Below are 19,646 nucleotides of genomic sequence, written 5' to 3' on the forward strand. Positions count from 1 at the left end.
GATGCAGATCCTTTGGTGTTCAATTCAGACACTAGTGACGTGCACGGATTTAACCCAAATGACATTGCTCTTCTTGCCAACCTGGCTCTATCGGTCCAAAAAGCCTACGAGTCTGTCAACCCCGACTATGTCCGGGATGTCATCTCGCATATCATGGCGAGTAAGGATTGGGACCTTCCCGCCAAGCTTGGTGACTTGTCAGTTAGTAGTATGCGTCGCGTACCGGCCTATGATCTGGATTTTGGCCCAGGTTTGGGTACCCCTTGTGACTTTGATGCACCGGATAACAGAGCGGCTGGAGTTGCCTGGATTCTACCTCCGCGTTCTGAATCCAGTGCTCGCTTATTAGGCTATCAAAGTCGGGAATCCTGGGAGGTTCGACTTTCACTAAACCCAGTTGCAATCAAGTCCCTTAGAAACGACAGGCTTTGGCGGCAGGTCACCTTGGAGAAAGCCATTGGAAGAATAGGTGCTATTCCAAACAAATTGTAGGAACTTGATGATGAGATCTATTCTAGTGGTATACATATACGGCATGCATAGCTTTTTGTCCAGGTAATCATAATAATAATGGGGAGTGAGCTCTAGAAGAGTCTAGGTACTGTTTGTAGTCTGGCTGTTATTTGTCCTTAAACAGACCCTTGTTATTCTTGTACTACAAAGGGGAGTCAACTACCGTGCTTGCACATAAATCGGCCGAAGATCCATCCACACCTCTCCCTGTTCCGCAAAATGTAGTCTTGGCCTAGTAACCTTTGGCTTAAACCCTAATAGCAAGTGAGCAACCTTGATATGTCGGTCAAGATCAGACATGTAGTTGCGCCAAACATATCACATGCAGCGTACTACAACATTCCTCCGTACACAGACTCTATTGAATAGAGTTATCATGCTAGGGGCCTTGTTCCTCACCTCTCTTCACGGGCGTGAGAAAAAAGAAGGTACAGTGAAAGAGGGGGCAGGGAAACCCTGTGAGAGCAGCTATGAGGTTATAATCAACAGATATAAATCTAAACTAGGTCTGCTGGACAGGAATGCTAGACGAGCAAACCAGTGACAGACATACATTATGGAAACCACCAAAGTTGTTATCTTGTTGACGATTGTTCTTCTCTACTACTGTGCCTCCATCCTCCGGAGACCCAAGCTGCCGCTTCCCCCGGGGCCTCCACGTCTTCCGCTGATTGGCAATCTTCACCAATACCCAAAATCGGAGCCATGGAAAACATACCAAAAGTGGCATAAGAAGTACGGGCCTGTGATGACACTCCAGTATGGCCCGCAGACGGTTATCATGCTAGGAAACCATCAAGTAACAAAAGACATTCTTGAGAAGAGAGGTGAAAAGTACAGCTCGAGACCCAGAATGGTTGTTGCGGAGCGGGTTACCAAGAACCTGCAGACGAGCGTGATGCCTTACGGCAAGCTATGGAGGATACACCGTCGTCTCCAAACCGCACTTCTCAACAACAGCACTTGTCAGTTCTACCACGAAATTCAAGACATCGAGAGCCACCAGCTCCTATTTGATATGTTGTCAACAAATGATTTCTCAGATCGCTTCCGGCGATTTTCGGCAAGTCTTCTCTTTACACTGGCATATGGAAAGCGGATGCCAAGAGGCGACGAGCATGAGGTCCAGGAGATCGACCTTCTTATCAAGAATATAATGGAAGTTGTTATGCTCGGTAATTGGCTGGTGGACCTTTTCCCCCTGCTAGAATACCTTCCTCGACAGTTGTCGAAGTGGAAACAAATTGCCGATGGGTTTCACGACCGGGAGGTCAAACTGTTTACCCAAAATCTGAGGGCGGCTCTAGAAAGAGGGAATTGGAATTGGACCAAAACCCTCATGGGGGTGCCAGAGGCGCGGAATTTAACCGAGAAGGAATTGTCATATGCCATTGGTTTCCTCTATGAAGCAGGGAGTGACACCACCACCTCTGTCCTCGAGGTATTTATGCTAGCGACAGTTCTCCACCCCGATGCGGTTCGGACGGCCCAACTCGAGCTTGATACCGTTGTTGGGCAGCATAGACTCCCTTCGTTTGAGGACATGTCCAACCTCCCTTTCACAATGGCATTTGTGAAAGAAGTGCTCCGGTGGCGACCGATAGTGACTGCAGGAGTTCCTCGGCTGGTTGAGCAAGATGACGAATACATGGGATACCACATTCCGAAAGGCTCTGTTGTTATTGCAAACAGCTGGTCGCTGTATCTGGACGATGATGTGTTTGAAAATGCCCAGTCATTTAGTCCGGAGCGGTGGATCCGTAACCCCAATCTACCGCTCAGCGGCTTTGGGTTTGGGCGGAGAGGTTGTGTCGGCAAGCACCTTACTATGAACTCTCTAAATATCATTGTTGCTAGGTTGTTGTGGGCATATGATATCAGGCCCGAGAAAAATGAGCTGGTGAATGCGTTGAGGATGAAGCAAGTGGGCCTGGTGTCAAGGCCAATGCCATTTCGCGCGTTATTTCAAGTACGGTCACCGAGCCGAGAGTTGGTGATACGAAGTATAGGAGCGAGTTCCCAGGAAGCAACTGATGAGATTCTGAATCGTATCCAAGCCAACATCGCTGGTGCTAAAGTTGTTTAGCTGGCGCTGGAGTCGAATGTAAGAAAGACTCTAAATCCTGTGGTTTCTCGTCCGAACGTTTGCAGCCATGTATCCTTTTAGTCAAGTACAGTATCGATTCTTGAATGATGTCAGTGTCTTTTACATTCTGATAGTGCTACTCTTATCATCAATAATATAATAAACCTGGTGATCTGACCTCACGACACAGGTGGGAAGATACTGAAGATACTAAAAGTCTCCTTAGTATAATTTGGAAACTATGTGCCTCCCAAATTGTCCGGTAGAAGACAAGCTTATCTAATAGTTCAGCAACATCTTTAATATATATATTCTTTTTTGTCTGTCGTGTCTCTTCTAGCCCTCTCTGCTTGGCCATAATAACAACAATGACCTATAGATTGTCAGCGAATAATGTATTTCTCTCAGTCAGGGTCTCGTCTAGTCTTGCTTGCTACACCGCCCACTTACATCAGTCCGCCAATCTGCCGGTCATTATCTGACCGCCCTCCGCATCCGTTGACGCAAGAAACAAAAGTGAACGTGAAGAAATGCTCCAACACCATCCTCGAGTGTTGTCTCTTGGAGGATTGGCTTGTCTGCTTGGCTTGGGAAGGCTTATATTGCTTTTCTCTTATCTTTTCATATCAGTAGCTTACAATTGACCTGTTCAAGCGGTGAGTTGTGTCGATTCTTCCTTTCCATTGATCGCTGTTCAAAGCTCGGTATCGTCATCGGCGGGGGTTCGTCGGTTCATGTGGTACGATGCTCTGGGTTATGGAAGACCTGGATATGGAAACTGATTCAAGCCCTCTGTAATCCCGAATTGATAATTTTTTTTTTTCATACCAATGCTTCAAGACTATGTTACTGGGCGCATTCCTAATATGGAGCCGCTAACCATTCGTAGGTCAATTGAAAACCATATATCTTGTCAATAATTGGATCCTCCTAGGATCATCCAATAGTAAATATGGCATCCAACTCAATCAATATTGCCTTCAGGTCTGCCGGACCTAGAGCCCGCGCCATTCCTTCTCTCCGCTGTTCTCAGCGACCGTCAATCCTCCACAGACAGCCTGTGTTTCGGCCAGCAAGCTTGAGGTATGCCTCGGAAACTGCCGCGGAGACAACGGAGGCCGTGAAGGAGGCACCTAAGAAGGCAGGCCGGGGACTCCGGAGGACCGTGATTGGTACCTCCTTGGCTCTTACCCTTCTAGTTGGCTTCGTGTATGGAACGGATACTAGGGCTAGTGTTCATAAGTATGGTGTGGTCCCTCTGATTCGGCTGTTGTACCCTGATGCGGAGGATGCGCACCATATTGGGGTGGATGCTTTGAAGAATCTTTACAAGTTTGGACTTCATCCAAGAGAACGGGGTAACCAGGACGGTGATGGCGTCCTCGCGACCGAGGTAATGGCTTTTTTTTGCGGTGGAGTCTTAGAAGATTGAAACTGAATAGTTTGGGGTTTTAGGTCTTCGGATACACCATTACCAACCCGATTGGTATTTCCGCTGGACTTGACAAGCACGCTGAAATCCCGGACCCTCTCTTTGAGACCGGGCCTGGAATCGTCGAAGTGGGTGGTACCACCCCGCTACCTCAAGAAGGTAACCCCAGGCCTCGTGTCTTCCGGCTCCCGTCCCAGAAAGCTATGATCAACCGATACGGTCTCAACTCCAAGGGCGCCGACCACATGGCAGCTGTTCTACAGCAGAGAGTTCGCGACTACGCATATGCCCATGGATTCGGATTGCATGACTTGGCCGAGGAGCGTGTCCTGAACGGTGAAGCTGGTGTTCCCCCAGGCAGTCTCCGGCCAGGAAGACTCCTCGCTGTTCAAGTCGCAAAGAACAAGGTTACGCCAGATGCTGACATCGAAGCCATCAAGCGTGACTATGTGTACTGCGTTGATCGGGTGGCCAAATATGCCGATATCCTCGTGGTGAATGTTTCGAGCCCCAACACTCCCGGTCTGCGTGATCTCCAGGCGACTGCCCCTCTTACCGCCATCCTGAAGGCCGTCGTCGGCGCAGCAAAGAGTGTCGACCGCAAAACCAAGCCATATGTCATGGTCAAGGTCAGCCCCGACGAGGACGCGGACGAACAAGTCTCCGGTATTTGCGCCGCAGTCCAGGGCTCTGGCGTCGACGGTGTCATTGTGGGGAACACAACCAACCGCCGCCCTGAGCCCCTGCCGAAGGGCGTAGCCCTCCCCCCGAAAGAACAGACCACCCTGAAAGAGACCGGTGGTTACTCTGGCCCTCAACTCTTCGACCGCACAGTGGCCCTAGTAGCTCGGTACAGGTCTCTCCTTGACCAAGCGCCCGTTACGCCGGAACTCGCCGAAGCTGCCCAGGAGGCTACTACGAAACTAGTACAGGCGGAACCTGGCTCGGAAAACGTTCCTCCAGTGGAAGCGCCTAATCCCGCTAACCGGGTTCCCCGTAAAGTCATCTTCGCTTCGGGAGGTATCACCAACGGCAAGCAGGCTCAGGCTGTCCTTGATGCTGGTGCCTCCGTTGCTATGATGTATACGGGCGTTGTGTATGGTGGTGTCGGTACCGTGACTCGTGTAAAGCAGGAGATGCGCGAGGAGAAGAAAGCCTAGAAGATTTTAGATGCGAGTGACTGTTTTTGAGTAAAGTATATGTAAATAGTATTCGGCAGTCCTTTGACATTCGTTCTATAAAAGCTAGAAATATTTGATTTCAATTTGACCTTTCCACCCCTCAGAGTTTTGAGTCTATACTTGACAAAGGAGCATCCGAATTCGTCCACAGTTATCCACATGTACCCTATTTCAGGAACAGTATAACATTAACAGAGAAGAGGAGAAATGAAAGATCATAATAATCTAAGCTCGTATACTTCGTCAATCCGACCGCAGAACCATGGCTTTTGCCCCCTCTATGATATGCACATGCAGTTTGATCATGAAAAATGGATTACTATGAAGAAGAAAGAAATCAAGCAACGTTCAACGTCTCCTCGACTTCCCTGACCACCTTGCGCACACCCTCGATCTCATGGGCAAATCTGCCCAGGAACATGCCGTCAACGGCTTTCCCCAGACCGCCCGCGCCCCACAGGCCCGGCCCGGCGCTTCCCCCATACAAAATACGGACGTCACCAGGACGCTCCCCAATCGCCGCCTTGATGCCGTCAACCACGGCAGAAATGTGATCGACTCCGGCCGGCTTGGGCTGTCCTATCGCCCACACGGGCTCATAGGCGAAGATCACAGGGGCATGGGCGGGGATGGCCTTGAGGACAGCGCGGACCTGGACCTCGCACTCGCGCACGGCGAGCCCAACGGCCTGGGACGCAACGGGGCCAGGCGCTGTGACCTCGCCAATGCACACGAGCGGCACCATACCGTGGGCAGAGGCCGCGGCGGCCTTGCGACCTGTCTGGTCGTCTGTTTCGCCAAAGAGGGAGCGGCGCTCGGCGTGGCCCAGCTCGACGATGGACACGCCCATGGAGCGGAGGGCGAGTGGGGACACTTCCCCCGTGTATGCGCCCAGCGGCTCCCAGAAGCAGTCCTGGGCGCCCAGGAGGAACGGGGGTGGCAGGGTCTTGGCCTCCTGAGGGGCTAGGCTGGCTTCATAGTTTTTGATGATTTCGTTGCTGGGGTAGATGGTCAGGAAGTCGGGGATCAGGGCCAACAGGAGCTTGGAGCGGTTCGCTGGCCGTACAATGTCGTTTTGGGGGTCGAGGAGGGCGCGGAGATAGTCTAGTGTCCGGGTGGGTGTAAAGTACATCTTCAGGGAGATGATGAGTAAGGTGCTGGGTAGCACCGGGTATGTTTGCTCCGTAGCGGCGGCCATTTTTTTTTGCTTCTGCCTCTGGTTTTCTTTGTTGTCTATGGTTCGCTGGAAATCCTGGTCGATTGCGAGCCGCTAGTTTGACGCTCACACGCAACGCTGGGTGGGAAACTCGTAATTCTTGGGAGTGTTTGGATATAGAGAACCACTCTGGTGTGATCCCTGAGATAACCGCCGCGACGCTAGAACTCCACTTTAGGCGACACGGAAAGAGACTGAGTCGTTCCTGTAGCCGGGGAACCAGAAGTACGATTGTATTTGTTGGGGAAAGTGGAACAAATCTCCGAAACACGAAAATAACAGGGAGACGACGGTTGAACTGAGGGGAATTCTGCCAATCAACTCGGTCAGTGCGATACGCGGGAGTCTTTGGGGTTGTGTCGTCGTCCAGTGAGTGCAGTTGATTTGGACCTAATTAAATGGCGCCTGAGGCCAAATGCGGCTGTGAGCGGACGAAAGTCTGGGACTAAACCAGGAGTCTCGGTAACCAAGTGGGCTTCCCCAGCGACAGAAAGAGGAGACAGTCGATCGTCCCACGCGAATGCATCCCCCAGCGGGTGATGTCACTGGCTGAATGGGAGAGATTTTGTGGACCAACTATGGGGATGCACGCTGTCAGATCATGGAATCGCGAGATGTCATATGTAGGTGAATTCTTAGTATATTTATGGAGGCCGGGAGGGTGTGATAGACCAGCGTATACCCCAGTTCCAGTTGGGACTCCGAGGAGGGACGTTGGCGACCATAATAACTGTTGGCGGGGGAAGGGTGTGTGTCCAGGAGGGGTCACTGGAACTAGTTATGAAACCATCGTCACAACCGATCGTTCCGATATGAGGCCAAGCCGTGAGGTCAGAAATTGAGGCATCCAAGCCGCGTGTATGGATCAATACCGAACGCCATGGATGGGATGTACTGTTGCGTGCATTCCGAGTGCCGCATGGACCTCCTGGTTCGACGAGTGACGGTAATTTTACACGAGGCACCAGTCCTCATGCGGTAAGTCTGCCTGAGGGCCTGTTTGCTGACTTTTGCTGAGATTTCCTTTTTGGTACCCTTGATGCCTCGCGGCCTAAGGACGTTATGGTCGATCGGATGGCTGTGGGCCACCAATTAATGAAATGGGTTTGGTTCGAAAGGTGGAGTTCCCCCAGTACAGTGGGAGAGAGCCGAGCCGGGCCTATTCTGCCCCAGTCCTTTCGGGAGCTCCTCTTTAGGACATGCGAGATCTCCTGCACTCAATAGCTTGACTGAGAATTTTTTTAAAAAAAATGGAGACGAGAGGTACACATGACCTCTATATACCTACACTTGGGAATTCGCCAGGCAATCTGAGGGTCTGGAATCCAAATCTCGAGTATCATGTGCTGGGTTCGATTTTTTCGACGCCCACTAGTGCCAAGCAGATACACGCAGGTATCCTGCACTAGGCCAAGCGAAGGAGTAAATCGTTACCGTGAAGGTGCCCACCATCATTGGTGCCGTGCTGAATTCAATTCTATCTCTGGCCACATTAGTCTATGCACGTTGATACGAAACTGGTCTCCATCTGATTAACCAATCCGAAAGTACGGTCCTTGGTCGGATTCTCCTGGAGTCCTGGACTTTACTCCTTTGGGCGTGTCCGCAGCAGTCCTTACAATCCGTGGGTACCGAGTTTGTCGCACCCACCTGCCGGTATGGTCCAACAATTAGAGATACCCCGGAGTCACAGCCCTTGTGGGGAACCTACTATTACCCATAGTGAGCGAACATGAATCCAAAGGATTCTTCAAGCGCATTGACGTTGGTGTAGTGCCATCTCGTCAGCGGCTGTGTTGGGAGGGGTTGGAGGGCTTTTTGCAGAGGATACTGCTGAACATTCCGGCAGAACTCTAACATGCAGACGGCAAGTTTCTCGACGGCCTCGAAAAGGCCAGATAATCCCGCTCAATACACACAGGGTTGGTGGTTTGATTTGATTCCGTTCCCTGGCAGTTTTTGATAGGAAACTAAGGCCTTAGGCTCTCGGCTAGCCTGATCGGGAAAAGTGGATGGACTACTATTGGCTACACGGGCTGCAGCCATGTAAAACACGCCCCACGAGACATCGGAAGGATTGCAATTCATAGTAGCTCCATTGACAAGGGATCTCATTATGCAAGGGCTCTCTCTCTCTCTCTCTCTCTTTGACTTCGTAATAGAAAACGGAGGTGGCGGCGCCATGACCGGGTAGATATTGACTTCGCCGGGAGCTTATACTGTAAGTCAAATGGAAGTACCGAGTAATACCAACATGGTTGTTATTTAGGAAGCTTTGGCGACCAAATAGAATGTGATTGTCCCCTAAAATATCCGAATGCTGCCTACACAATATCACGTCCATTGGGCAATGATTGGACCATTCAGCTTCTGGTACTATTTCACCTCATCAGCCACACAGGTTTTAGTTCCAGGAGTTCCGATTCCGAACCCTCCATCATACCCATGTAAAGCTATGACGCCACCCGTGGGGCAGTTGGAACCAGACATCATTCTCGATGCGTCGTCCTTTGGATCCTGTTACGGTGGGGAGGTCTGTCGAAAGAGAAAGCACGGGCAATTATTCCCTTATGCTTTAACCCAATCAATACGCCTGCCCGGCGCCGAGGTTTGGTTCGATTGTGAGGCACGGTGCAACCTTCCCCAGATGAGAAAGAAGAGCTAGAAACCTAGTTTGGCCGGGGAGATAATGGAGGGGGACGGGACTGACTTTCTAAACTATATAAGGATCCATGATTCCTGCCGTCAGTCCCATCCTTCCTAATCACCAAGACAATTCCCTCCAGTCTCATTCACTAATTCAATTCCTCTTTTTCTCAATCCCAAACTAAACGTCGAAGTCAATTGACTCTTATACCCCAACTATCAAGATGTCTGCCGATCTGAAGCCCCTTCGCATTGTCATGGCCTGTGACGAGGCTGGCCAGCCCTACAAGGAGACTCTTAAGGCTGCCCTCGAGAAGAACCCTCTGGTTGAGTCCGTCGATGATGTTGGTGTCAACTCGACCTCTGACAAGACTGCCTACCCTCACCCCGCCGTCGCCGGTGCAAAGCTCATCAAGGAGGGCAAGGCGGACCGTGGTCTCTTCATCTGCGGTACGGGTCTGGGTGTTGCCATCGCCGCCAACAAGGTTCCCGGCATCCGTGCCGTCACTGCTCACGACTCCTTCTCCGTCGAGCGTGCCATCCTGAGCAACGACGCCCATGTCCTCTGCTTCGGTCAGCGTGTCATTGGCATTGAGCTCGCTAAGAAGCTTGCCAACGAGTGGGTTACGTACCGCTTCGATCCCAAGAGCGCATCTGCCGCCAAGGTCCAGGCCATCTCCGACTACGAGGCCGAATTTGCCAAGGCTCAGTAAATCTTTTGATAATGGCGCTTCAAACCATGCGCGAGCGAACGGATCGCCTGCCGACGATGCCATCTTAACGACGGCGCTCATGGCGCACCGTTAGATCATCGGGATTCGTTTGGTCAAGGCATCCAACCACTTCTCCCTTACACCGTGTTCTCATACCTCTTCCGAGCCACGGGACAGCATCCTGATCAGGGTGGACTGCTCCGCGAGCTTTTGTTTAATAATATTGCATTCACAAAATAAGTCAACGATACCACGAAGCGATTGGAATGAATTTGGCTGGCCGAATTTCTGTTGTTTTGTTTTACTCCGTCCTGGCTACTAGTTACTAGATCGCAGGGTTAGGATAGAATGAATATTATCTTTTCGAACAGTACCGCTATCCCATCACTAATAACCACCTGAGTCTACAAATTGACGAAGTAGTTCCGAACCATTGCAGTACCAACACATAGTTCCATAAAGAGTTAGAACCCCCCAAAAAAGAACGTTGCTGACTGATCCGATATCCTCCGCCATCTTTCTTTATGCATCGATCACCTTCGATCTCAAGAAACAGCAACGACACTCTTAAATCATGGATACACATTCCCTCGTTCTCATTCTTCACCCGGTCACACCGACTGAACACAGTCAGACTTACCGCCCGTCAATCATTGGGCTGACACCATCCGGGGCCTACCCGACGACACCAACAACCACTACATTAGTAGTTTCAGAACCCAGCTAACTGCCATCCCGCTCGCTTTATAGCACAAATACCCCCGACAATAACAGGTAGATTCCTAGGGTCAGCGACAACCTCCGCACCCAAAGCGTTGGCATCGGATCGCAACACTCGTTGCCGTCTAATCATTCTTTTCCAGCGGTTCTATATAATTCTGTTCTTTTCTATCTTTAGTTCGGTCCCAGGAGATCACTTAGTTGCGGACAACGTGTGGAGCGCCCCACTCCAATTTGGCCGATAATCGCTTTGTAATTCAACTTCACCAAAAAAAAAAGGTACCAGGAAAGGCGCATCGCACATTGGATACTGTGCTTTCCCATTCTTGGTTATATCGAATCAAGTCATACGATCTAGACGATGGCGTTTGAATTGAAGGAGAAGGGTAACCAGCTCTTCAAGGAGGGCGATTACAATGGTGCCGAGGAGCTGTATTCGCAAGCGTGAGTCTCGTTGATTCTATTCAATTTATGTGCATCATTCCCAAGAAAAGGATAAAAGAAAAAGGGAGTCTTTTTTGTATCTATATATCTGAAAATAAAGACCACTCCCCCCAGGCTAATCGCCAACATGGCACAGAATCCACAAGAATCCGCGCGAACCGACGTTCTTTACGAACCGCGCTCTGACTCGGACACGGCTCGAGAAATGGGCGGGCGTGGAGCAGGATGCGCGCGCTGCGATTAGTCTGTATGGGCCCAAGAGCGCCTCCAGCCTGAAGAGCTGTTGGTACCTGGCGCAGGCGCTGTTGGGACTGCAGCGTCCGCAGGAGGCGTATGAGGTGGCTATCGATGCGTACCGGGCGAGCCTGGCAGCGAAGAACGTGCAGACGGAGAATTTGTCCAAGGCGGTTCTGCGCGCGAAGCAGCAGATTTGGGCGCACAAGGAGGCGGCGCGGCTGCGGGAGATGAATGCGACGCTGGCGAGCGTGGAGGCGCTGATTGAGTCGGATTTGAACCGGACGTTGGCGGAGTTGCAGGGCAAGTTGGACCGGGAGGAGATTGGGCAGATTGGGTTTGTGGAGGATCAGAAGGCGCTCCGTGAGGATGCGGAGAATCATACGCAGAATGTGAGAGATGCTTTCCGGATTGCATCCAACGGGGATATCCAGGAGAGGGTAAGTTTTGTCTATCGCAATCGGAATGGCTATGGTGGTACTGCAGTGGGACTGTGCTAACTGTGTGTGGCAGGTTGTACCCGATTATCTGGTCGATGGGATCACCTTCGAGATCATGCACGACCCCGTTATCACCCCATCTGGGACCAGCTTTGACCGCATCGGCATCCAGAAGTACGTTGAGCAGGCAGGGGTCGACCCGATTACTCGGACGACTATGACGGTCAATGACCTGCGGCCAAACTATGCGCTCAAAGCGGCGTGCGAGGAGTTCCTGGACAAGAACGGCTGGGCTGTAGATTGGTAGTGGAATTTTGCCTTCTAACCTATTGCTCTTTTTCTGTTTTCTGTTTTCTTTGTTTTCTTTATTTTCTTTTTTGGTCTGTACTTGTTGTTTTAGCTGTATGTGTGTGTTGCAGCGATGAGTTACCCTATTTTGCTTGCATAGTGGCGTTTGGGGATATTGAACGATATGAATGCCTGACATGAATACACAACCTCCAACCACACAGGATCAGAAGAATTCCTACGTCCAAGTAATAGACTCACTCTATACCATCAAGAGCTAGCCAGAAAGAAAGAATTAGTAAAATCACATCAGGTGCCACCCATGTGAGTCCCAACAAACAAGTCACCAAGAAATTACCCCACCAAAACGCAAGCAAACAAATTCCCCCCCCACTTTCCTCTCCCCTCACCCAAAAACAACAAAAGCCTCACCTTCTCTGCATCCAAAACATCCCCATTATCACCACAGAACCCACCTTCTCAAACAAAATCAAAATGTCCGTCGAGGCCTTCTTCGAGAACTTGAACTTCGCCCAGTCCGGCGCTAAGTTCGCCGAAATCCAGTCCGCCGCCGCTGGCATCAACATCGATCTTCTCAAGGCCGCCGTCGAGGCTGTCCTCGGCGGCGATGACAAGGCCACCGTCGAAGGCCCTCTGGCCGATGCCCTGAAGGCTGGTTTCGAGTTCGCGACTAAGCTTGTTAAGATGCTGAGCAAAGAGCCTGGTCAGACCGAGATGCTCACTGTATGTCCCTCATCCTCTCACACACACACACACACTCTCTCTCTCTTCTAGGTTTGGGTTGCAGCCGACGCTGATGGGTGAATGAATAGTTCTACAAGTACTTCAAGCGGGCCCGGAACGAGACCCCTGCTGAGCCCTCGTTTTACCAGCTTGAGGTAAGTTGTCTTTTTTCTTGTTGTTTTTAGTTATTTTCTCTGAGAATGGTGACTGACCGGTGATTTATTCTTCTCTGCAGTCGAAGTACAAGTACAACGCCTGGAAGGAGATCAGCCACATCAGCGACCAGAAGGCCCAGGCCTTGTACATCAAGGAGGTTAGCGCAGCTATTGAGAAGTACGGTACCCGCGAATAAGTGTTGGGTTTGGTTGTCTTGAACTAGGGAGGAATATGAACTTGGACACTATGGGCTTGGTGACGAGTTACGAACAATGTTAGATTACTGCCTTTTGCTGTTATCTACATGCTTCTAGTGCATATACAGATTTTGGTTCGTTTGATTCCGGTAGCATATGGGCTAGTCGAGTGTCCACGTTTGGCCGAGCCAGTCTGGTTCAGAGTGTTGCGCTGTTGCGCACCAGGGTGTGTCGTGGGCTGTGTAGGGCGTCAGGGGGAGGTCGTAGGGCATGCGCAGGCCGATTACTGTGTCTGTTGTTTGTGCGCTGTCTTTGTTTTCGAGAGTTTCGGGAGTGTCTCGTTTGAAACTGGGGACCATGGTGGCGGACTCGGCGTCTTTGACGTATAGTTGCGGCCATACGATGACCCCTATCTCCCAGCTGCAGATCCTTACCTCCCCTGAAGCGTTGATGGCTGCGCCCCATGCCTGTGTAGAGAGATTCGCTGAGGTGACCATTGCCCAGTCAATGGTGTCCATTTTCTCTGCATCCGAGAACCGAATATATGTTTTGATATGTGGCGCAGCTCGACGACGGCCGGCGTCTTCTTTGGATGTAGGACTCGGCTCTGCCGCGTCATGATCACCCGCCCAGTGCCGAAGGTACGGCCGCATATACTGCAGTTGTTTTTGCTGCGCTGCGCTCTGGAGTTTCATGTGGATTGACCCACCAGAGCCGTAGCCGTTCAGGGAACGGCGGATTTCATCGGCTGTAGGGAAAATGATGGAGTACTTGGGTTGTCGGGTAGATGCTGAGACAGGCGAAAGGGATGCAAACAGGACATCTGTCAGCCACTTATCTGTCTGTCCAAGTGTAGCAACGGAGGATATCTACGCGTGTCAGCACGCAATGAATGCGATATGTTGATATAGCTGGACCAACCTGAGTAACAATATGCGGTGTAGGAGCTTCCCTGTTCTCCTGAGCCGGAGGGATGTGGTGTGTGATATCCTTCAACGCAGGCCAACCCCATAGAGTCTGCTTCTGCGAGTTGAGACCGTTGATCTTCTGCTTCGACGGCACACTAGCCACCAGGGCGGCCCGAATAGCTCCAAAACCGTACTTCCGAAGCTGTTCGACCAGCGGACCTGTCTTTTTAGGCCCATACTCACGCAGGTATGCCAGCAGGTCTCTTTTAAACCGTGCACCGCTGCCCAGGGCTAGGTCTTCTTCCAGACCATCTGTCGTTCGCAGCGGCAGCAGAGGCGACCTCCAGACCGCCTGAGACATATTAGCCCAGTCCCCGGGGATCATATTCGCAGTATGAATGACAACCCTAACAAGGTTAACCAGGACGAGCCCCACAGCCCAGAAGAATGGTATAGTTACATACTGCGCCAGATCATCATGTCTCAGTAGAACCATCATCTTCGAATGATGCGTGCCAAAGGCCTCCGGCATGTAAGCCACAATAGCCTCCACGTTGGGGTATCGCGAACACGCTTCCTGCGCACACACGATCAGTACTTCCATAGGCCACAGTCCCCAATCAAATTAAACCCACGCATCCAGGATACAACGCAACATACATCAATCCGCACCCGGTTCGGCGCATCCCTTTTCCAAGACCCATGCACAACCTTCACCTTCACCAAGCGCCTCACATCCTCGTCAAACTGGCTCATGATGAAATCCACATCGTGCAGGTAGTTAAACTGCCAGCATTCGCGGATCATCGGATCCCCGAGGATATCTCGCAACCGCACCACGTCCACATTGTTCCCTGAGGACGCGGCGAGATCGCGGATGTGGGTTAACTGGAACGGGGAGGGTATTACCCGCTGTTTTGGATTGCTTTCTCGTTCTCCTGCAGGCTGAGGAGGCGGGACAGACTGCGATTGGGATCTCCTTTGGGGTGGAGATGGGGGCGTGATGGATCGGCGGAGTGATGCCAGCCCTGGGATTTGGGGGTCCCGTTCTGCGGATTCGTGGTTGTTGTTTTCTACTGCGGCACCGGAACTTAGTTTGAGGCGCTTTGCGGGATGGTCGCCGGCCATTGTTGCACTCTCGGCCCTTGCGTGGTGCTGGAGTTGTGGCCAGGCGGTTGTTGGTGTTACTATTTGTTGATACGGCGGTCGATTCAATGTAATGAGGAGCCTCAGGCCACACGTCATGCCAAGTCTTGGGATAGAGGTGGATGCCCTATGTAGTGGCATGGGGGAATGCTGGATAGAAGACGATATTAGAATTCTTGGAAGAGTGTAGGACAAAGACCGGTTCTTTCTGGTCTTGTCTGTGCATAGTCTGTTGCCACTCGCTAGGACCTGGTTTCTCGCTCGGCTGCCTCAAGATATATATATAGTACTACCCTACCCGTCCAAGGTTCCGCAGTGGATGTCACATCCCAGCTTAGTATGTCTATAGCTAGATATTGTAAACTTACATATAGTTATGCTTAAGCTGAGGAAAATAAACCTGGACTTTCAAGCAAGACTTCTTATTGTATATCATTCCCTAAGTATTTGGAGTTGGCCCACAGACTCATAGCCAGTTACCATACTTCCCGGAGTATTACCTGCTATGTCAATATAGATTGTTTTAGGGCATCATTTCCAGCTCCCGTGCTCGCATCTGCAAACTATAGTGTCTACCTCCTAACCCGTTCCTAATACTCATAACCACCATCTCAAGGGACACACGGTGTCCTACCTACCGTATACCCTCTTCGTCGACACTCTTTCCTTCGATTACTTGCTGAGTTTCGCAGGGCATCCTAGTACTTGTCTTTGACATACGGGCTGGTCCATGATAGAGATTCACGTTTTCCTCTACCCGCAAGGTGACTGAACCAAGAGTGAATATTATTTGGTAGCCCGGCAGTAACTAGGGCCCGCTGATGGTCAACATAAGAGTCAGATGAAATTTTGGGGTATTGTGTATCGATCTATTGAATGTGACCTGGAGTCCAGATGGATAATCACTAAGCAATAACAACATCTAATATACAGCCATTTTACAATTACACGGGCTTTCTCTAATCTATATATACAGCGCGAAACTGCTCACAATTAATAATAAAACAATGTAGGGAAGATAAAAATATCAAAGCGATCACCACATGAACCGTTGGATCTTTCCAGGCTCCTGCGGCCACTCGAAACCCTTGTAGAGGAAAACATACCCGGTCACAGCGTCGATGACCAGGAACCAGAAGGTTTCCAGGAAGAGTGGGAAGTTGGTGGCGATCTTCGCACGGAGCGCTTCTTTCGCATCCTGAGGACGCTGCTCCCGGTAAACAAGCGGCGTGGGTTGCCGGGGGAGATGCAGTCGCCACATAACCCAGGGGATTATGAAGTATCGTGGCTCAACCAGTGGCGCAGTGATCAGTGAGAGAGCCGTGGCGGCAAGCCAGACAAGGACAAAGCTCACTCGCGGCGCATTCGGTTGCTGCAGTTGGCGTTGCTTGATCGCCTCTTGGATTCTCGCGAAGGCCTCCGGTGTTATCTGTTGTGTTTTGGGAGGCTGAGTGACTTTCTTAGCAGGCTTTTTCTTGCTGTCGCTCTGTTTTTGAACCTTTTGAGCCTTTTGACCTTTCTGAACAGCTGGCTGAGAGGCCGGCGTGGGCTGTGAAGCTTGGACCAATCGAGGCGGCGGCGCAATAGTCGAGAAGCCAAAGGCAGAAACAACCGCCCAACCGCAGAGGAAGTAAACAATAGTCGCGGCATATTTGACAGCTGGGTGAGTCCGGAGAAGAATGCGAAAGACGTAGAAGACATAGTGACGGTTGTCGGCGAGTGTGAAGGGGTGAACGATAGTGTTGTAGTGAACAGTGGCCAGCATAACAGGGACGATCGTGAGGAATGTCAAAATCTTGGGGAGACCCGTCTGCTTCTCGGAAAAGCCATAGTGCATGAACTTGGGCAGAGAAATTTTGGGCAGGATCATATTTGCAACCGGCGAAATCAGGATCGGCCACGAGAAGAAGAAGACATAAGGCCAGATATACAGCATCTGAGGCAGATGCAGGCCCGCAGCATGGAATTCTTTGTGTCCTGATATATTTATGAGACACTGAATACAAGTAGATCATCGCTGAACTTACCCAGGACAACCCCATTATTCCACAATACAAAACCTCCGAAGGCCGCAAGAATAACAACATATGGGATTGAGGAAATAACAACCTGTCCCAAGTTACCAAGCGCAGCAGTACAGAGGGAAACGGCGGTTTTAAAATAGTCTAGAGCTCCATTAGCAACCTATAGAATATGAAATAAAGGTAACCCACCTGCCAACGAAGCCTCTGATACCTGAGGGTCATACAACTCGTTCTTGAAGCCTCCTTTGGCAATATCGGCAACATTCGACGACTGACATGTCTTGGCCGATCTCCGCAATGTCCGGATGACCTGCAATCCACCGAAGAAAATCGCGACCCAGAAGATGTTGGTCTGTCTAAAGGCTAGCGCAGCCACCCCCAGAAGGATGAACACAAAGGTCTGGCTAGCGGAGGCATTCGGAGTCGATCGTTTAAGGTCCCAGTTGTACGCTTCAATTACAACCAAAAGGGCAAGGATATCAGTATAGTAGAGGCCCGAGAAGAAGAACAACGGCGGAAAGAGACAGATGTTCAGTACAGTGTGGCTTAGCCACGCGCCGGATGGACGGGTATTGCGTTCTTTCCGTAGGCTATCTAGCAAGGTCTGCAGTCTCAAGGGCAGGAAGACGGCAGCGGCGGCAACATTGGTTGAACGGAGTGCTTCCGCATTGAGCTCCGTCGGAGAACCTCGAAGCAAAAGCGCGCAAGCGCAAAGAAGATACGACCAGAGGTAGAGACCAGGGGGAGTAGTGATTTTCGGATCCCAGTGCGTCCACTTGTGATGCCAATATTCTTGAGCTTGAGGAATATGGAAAGCTTCATCCAGATACGGCTCCGGAACCACGGTATTGACCCGATTCATCCATACAGGTATTGAGAGCAAAACAAAAGGAACCGCATAGCGGGCGGCAAGAACCAGGCCCGACTGAGGCTGAACGGCACTCATAGTGTTGACTTGGACCAATTGACCATGAAGCTGGAATGATTGAAGTAAAGAGTGGAATCATGAAGTCAGTAACAACTTCATAAATTAAATTGACCGCGGAGACATTAATCCTGCAAACAGAACAAACACCCACCGCATTGGGCAATTCTATATCCCCAGCTTTATCCATGGTCTAGACGCTGCGACGACCATCGTTGTCTCCTTTGCTGAACGTTTTCGATGATATGAACGATTGTCGCTAGGTCTTGTGCATCGCGATAAGTTGTTTTCCCTGTGTTCCCTGAAATCTTGACGGCCAATGGCCTTTCCCCTCCCGCGGGGCATTACGCCCCCGGAGATATCCTTTCTTGCTGAAATGGAGATGGTCACCATTCTTCCTCGTCAACGATTGGAGGGATTGGAGCTTCTCGGGGTAAGTATCATGTTCTGTACTCATGTTGTATTCACGGATAAGTCTCCTACCCATCTGAATCCTGTATACCAAGCAAAAAAGCCCAATGAGTGAGAAAAGACGGTGGGGCAACATTGATAGAAAGAATATATCAAATCAGTATTCAGTCTACTTGAGGGTCTACACACGTCTAACATGATGGATCAGGGCCCCATTGAGCCTCTCCTGCCACCTCGGCGCGCTTCTCTTCCCCTTTGGCTGGCTCTACTTCTTAAACGCCAACGCCGCGCAAATATCCTTCCTCCGCCCTGGCTCCATCCAGAATCTCTTTCCCTCATCCTCGAGATCGAAACCCAACACCACGAGTACCAGCATGCATTCTCCCCGCCGCCTCCACTTCCAGGCCAACCAAGCCTTCGAGATCGCGGACAACGACCCGTCTCTATGCCTCGCTATACCCCGGATGGCGGACGGTACTACCCAGCACCGCCATTCCTACCCCAGAATGTCGCGCAGGACCATGTTCCATCTGGCGAGCCCCCATCGCTGCCATTTCACTGGCTAGAGATTGGAACGATGCTTCTTGATGCCGCCAGTGATGACTTAGTGGACCCGGACCAGACCCGGAGGCTCTTGAAAGAACTGCGTGAGGTGCGAACGGCTAAGATAAGATCAGGCGTGGATGCGCTAGATGCTGCTTCCACTGGCGGGGGTGGAGTAGCACTAACCGGTGTCGGGGCGATGGAGGTTGGAGAGGGGAGAGGGTTCATTGCTGGTGTTGTCGATGGACTAAGGTAGGCTACCCATCCACCTTGCTGGAAGAGGACGAATAGTTCATTGCTGACCTCAAACTTTACTGAACAGAAAAATTGGTGCATCAAAAGAGCAAGCGCGGAGAGAGCAGATGGCAGAAGATATGGCCAATGGTGGATATGACGCTACGCAAGACGACGATGATGAGATGGAGTTCTAAAGGATGCGTCTTTCATGATCTGCTCATTTATCTTCACAGCTGAGGTTTCGTCATCTCAGCATTTGATTCGCCTGCGGCCTGACCAGCCATAGGCTTGGACACGGCCTTGTTGCGAGGATTGCAACCTCGTGGTCCACAAGCTCTCTCTTGGTAGCGTATGAGGAATGGGAGATACCTTTCCGGTATATCCTCAGTATCAAGACAGCAACTTCAATGGAAAGAGGTGTGACGTCGCGACTTATACATGA

The 19,646-nt window shown here is 50.9% G+C and overlaps 9 protein-coding genes across 9 annotated transcripts; 6 read left to right on the top strand and 3 right to left on the bottom strand.

Moving 5' to 3' along the window:
- Nucleotides 1-1,069: 1,069 nt before the first annotated feature.
- On the top strand, nt 1,070-2,599 carry ABOM_008837 (cytochrome P450; the record flags this gene model as incomplete). Its single annotated transcript, XM_022535966.1, has 1 exon — nt 1,070-2,599. One exon carries the CDS (start codon nt 1,070-1,072, stop codon nt 2,597-2,599), a length of 1,530 nt encoding a protein of 509 aa, XP_022386912.1.
- A 952-nt stretch (nt 2,600-3,551) lies between these two features.
- ABOM_008838 (dihydroorotate dehydrogenase 2) lies at nt 3,552-5,191 on the top strand (the record flags this gene model as incomplete). The annotated part of the gene is made up of 2 exons (XM_022535967.1): nt 3,552-3,992; nt 4,055-5,191. The coding sequence occupies 2 exons, from the start codon at nt 3,552-3,554 to the stop codon at nt 5,189-5,191; spliced, it is 1,578 nt and encodes a 525-aa protein (XP_022386917.1).
- A 358-nt stretch (nt 5,192-5,549) lies between these two features.
- ABOM_008839 (triose-phosphate isomerase) lies at nt 5,550-6,410 on the bottom strand (the record flags this gene model as incomplete). Its single annotated transcript, XM_022535968.1, has 1 exon — nt 5,550-6,410. The coding sequence occupies one exon, from the start codon at nt 6,408-6,410 to the stop codon at nt 5,550-5,552; it is 861 nt and encodes a 286-aa protein (XP_022386895.1).
- Nucleotides 6,411-9,298: 2,888 nt separating this feature from the next.
- Nucleotides 9,299-9,787, top strand: ABOM_008840 (RpiB/LacA/LacB family sugar-phosphate isomerase; the record flags this gene model as incomplete). Its single annotated transcript, XM_022535969.1, has 1 exon — nt 9,299-9,787. The coding sequence occupies one exon, from the start codon at nt 9,299-9,301 to the stop codon at nt 9,785-9,787; it is 489 nt and encodes a 162-aa protein (XP_022386918.1).
- A 1,081-nt stretch (nt 9,788-10,868) lies between these two features.
- ABOM_008841 (putative U-box domain protein) lies at nt 10,869-11,932 on the top strand (the record flags this gene model as incomplete). Its single annotated transcript, XM_022535970.1, has 3 exons — nt 10,869-10,951; nt 11,088-11,625; nt 11,699-11,932. The coding sequence occupies 3 exons, from the start codon at nt 10,869-10,871 to the stop codon at nt 11,930-11,932; spliced, it is 855 nt and encodes a 284-aa protein (XP_022386877.1).
- Nucleotides 11,933-12,408: 476 nt separating this feature from the next.
- ABOM_008842 (acyl-CoA-binding domain-containing protein) lies at nt 12,409-13,009 on the top strand (the record flags this gene model as incomplete). The annotated part of the gene is made up of 3 exons (XM_022535971.1): nt 12,409-12,657; nt 12,747-12,812; nt 12,893-13,009. 3 exons carry the CDS (start codon nt 12,409-12,411, stop codon nt 13,007-13,009), a joined length of 432 nt encoding a protein of 143 aa, XP_022386876.1.
- A 162-nt stretch (nt 13,010-13,171) lies between these two features.
- Nucleotides 13,172-15,046, bottom strand: ABOM_008843 (tyrosyl-DNA phosphodiesterase 1; the record flags this gene model as incomplete). Its single annotated transcript, XM_022535972.1, has 4 exons — nt 13,172-13,879; nt 13,932-14,325; nt 14,383-14,495; nt 14,579-15,046. 4 exons carry the CDS (start codon nt 15,044-15,046, stop codon nt 13,172-13,174), a joined length of 1,683 nt encoding a protein of 560 aa, XP_022386875.1.
- Nucleotides 15,047-16,100: 1,054 nt separating this feature from the next.
- On the bottom strand, nt 16,101-18,034 carry alg10 (dolichyl-P-Glc:Glc(2)Man(9)GlcNAc(2)-PP-dolichol alpha-1,2- glucosyltransferase; the record flags this gene model as incomplete). The annotated part of the gene is made up of 3 exons (XM_022535973.1): nt 16,101-17,041; nt 17,092-17,229; nt 17,278-18,034. 3 exons carry the CDS (start codon nt 18,032-18,034, stop codon nt 16,101-16,103), a joined length of 1,836 nt encoding a protein of 611 aa, XP_022386881.1.
- Nucleotides 18,035-18,332: 298 nt separating this feature from the next.
- On the top strand, nt 18,333-19,398 carry psf2 (DNA replication protein PSF2; the record flags this gene model as incomplete). Its single annotated transcript, XM_022535974.1, has 3 exons — nt 18,333-18,446; nt 18,567-19,219; nt 19,290-19,398. 3 exons carry the CDS (start codon nt 18,333-18,335, stop codon nt 19,396-19,398), a joined length of 876 nt encoding a protein of 291 aa, XP_022386880.1.
- Nucleotides 19,399-19,646: the final 248 nt, after the last annotated feature.

This window comes from Aspergillus bombycis (genome assembly GCF_001792695.1).
Source record: "Aspergillus bombycis strain NRRL26010 chromosome Unknown contig00075, whole genome shotgun sequence".
In the NCBI taxonomy this organism is placed as follows: domain Eukaryota; kingdom Fungi; phylum Ascomycota; class Eurotiomycetes; order Eurotiales; family Aspergillaceae; genus Aspergillus; species Aspergillus bombycis.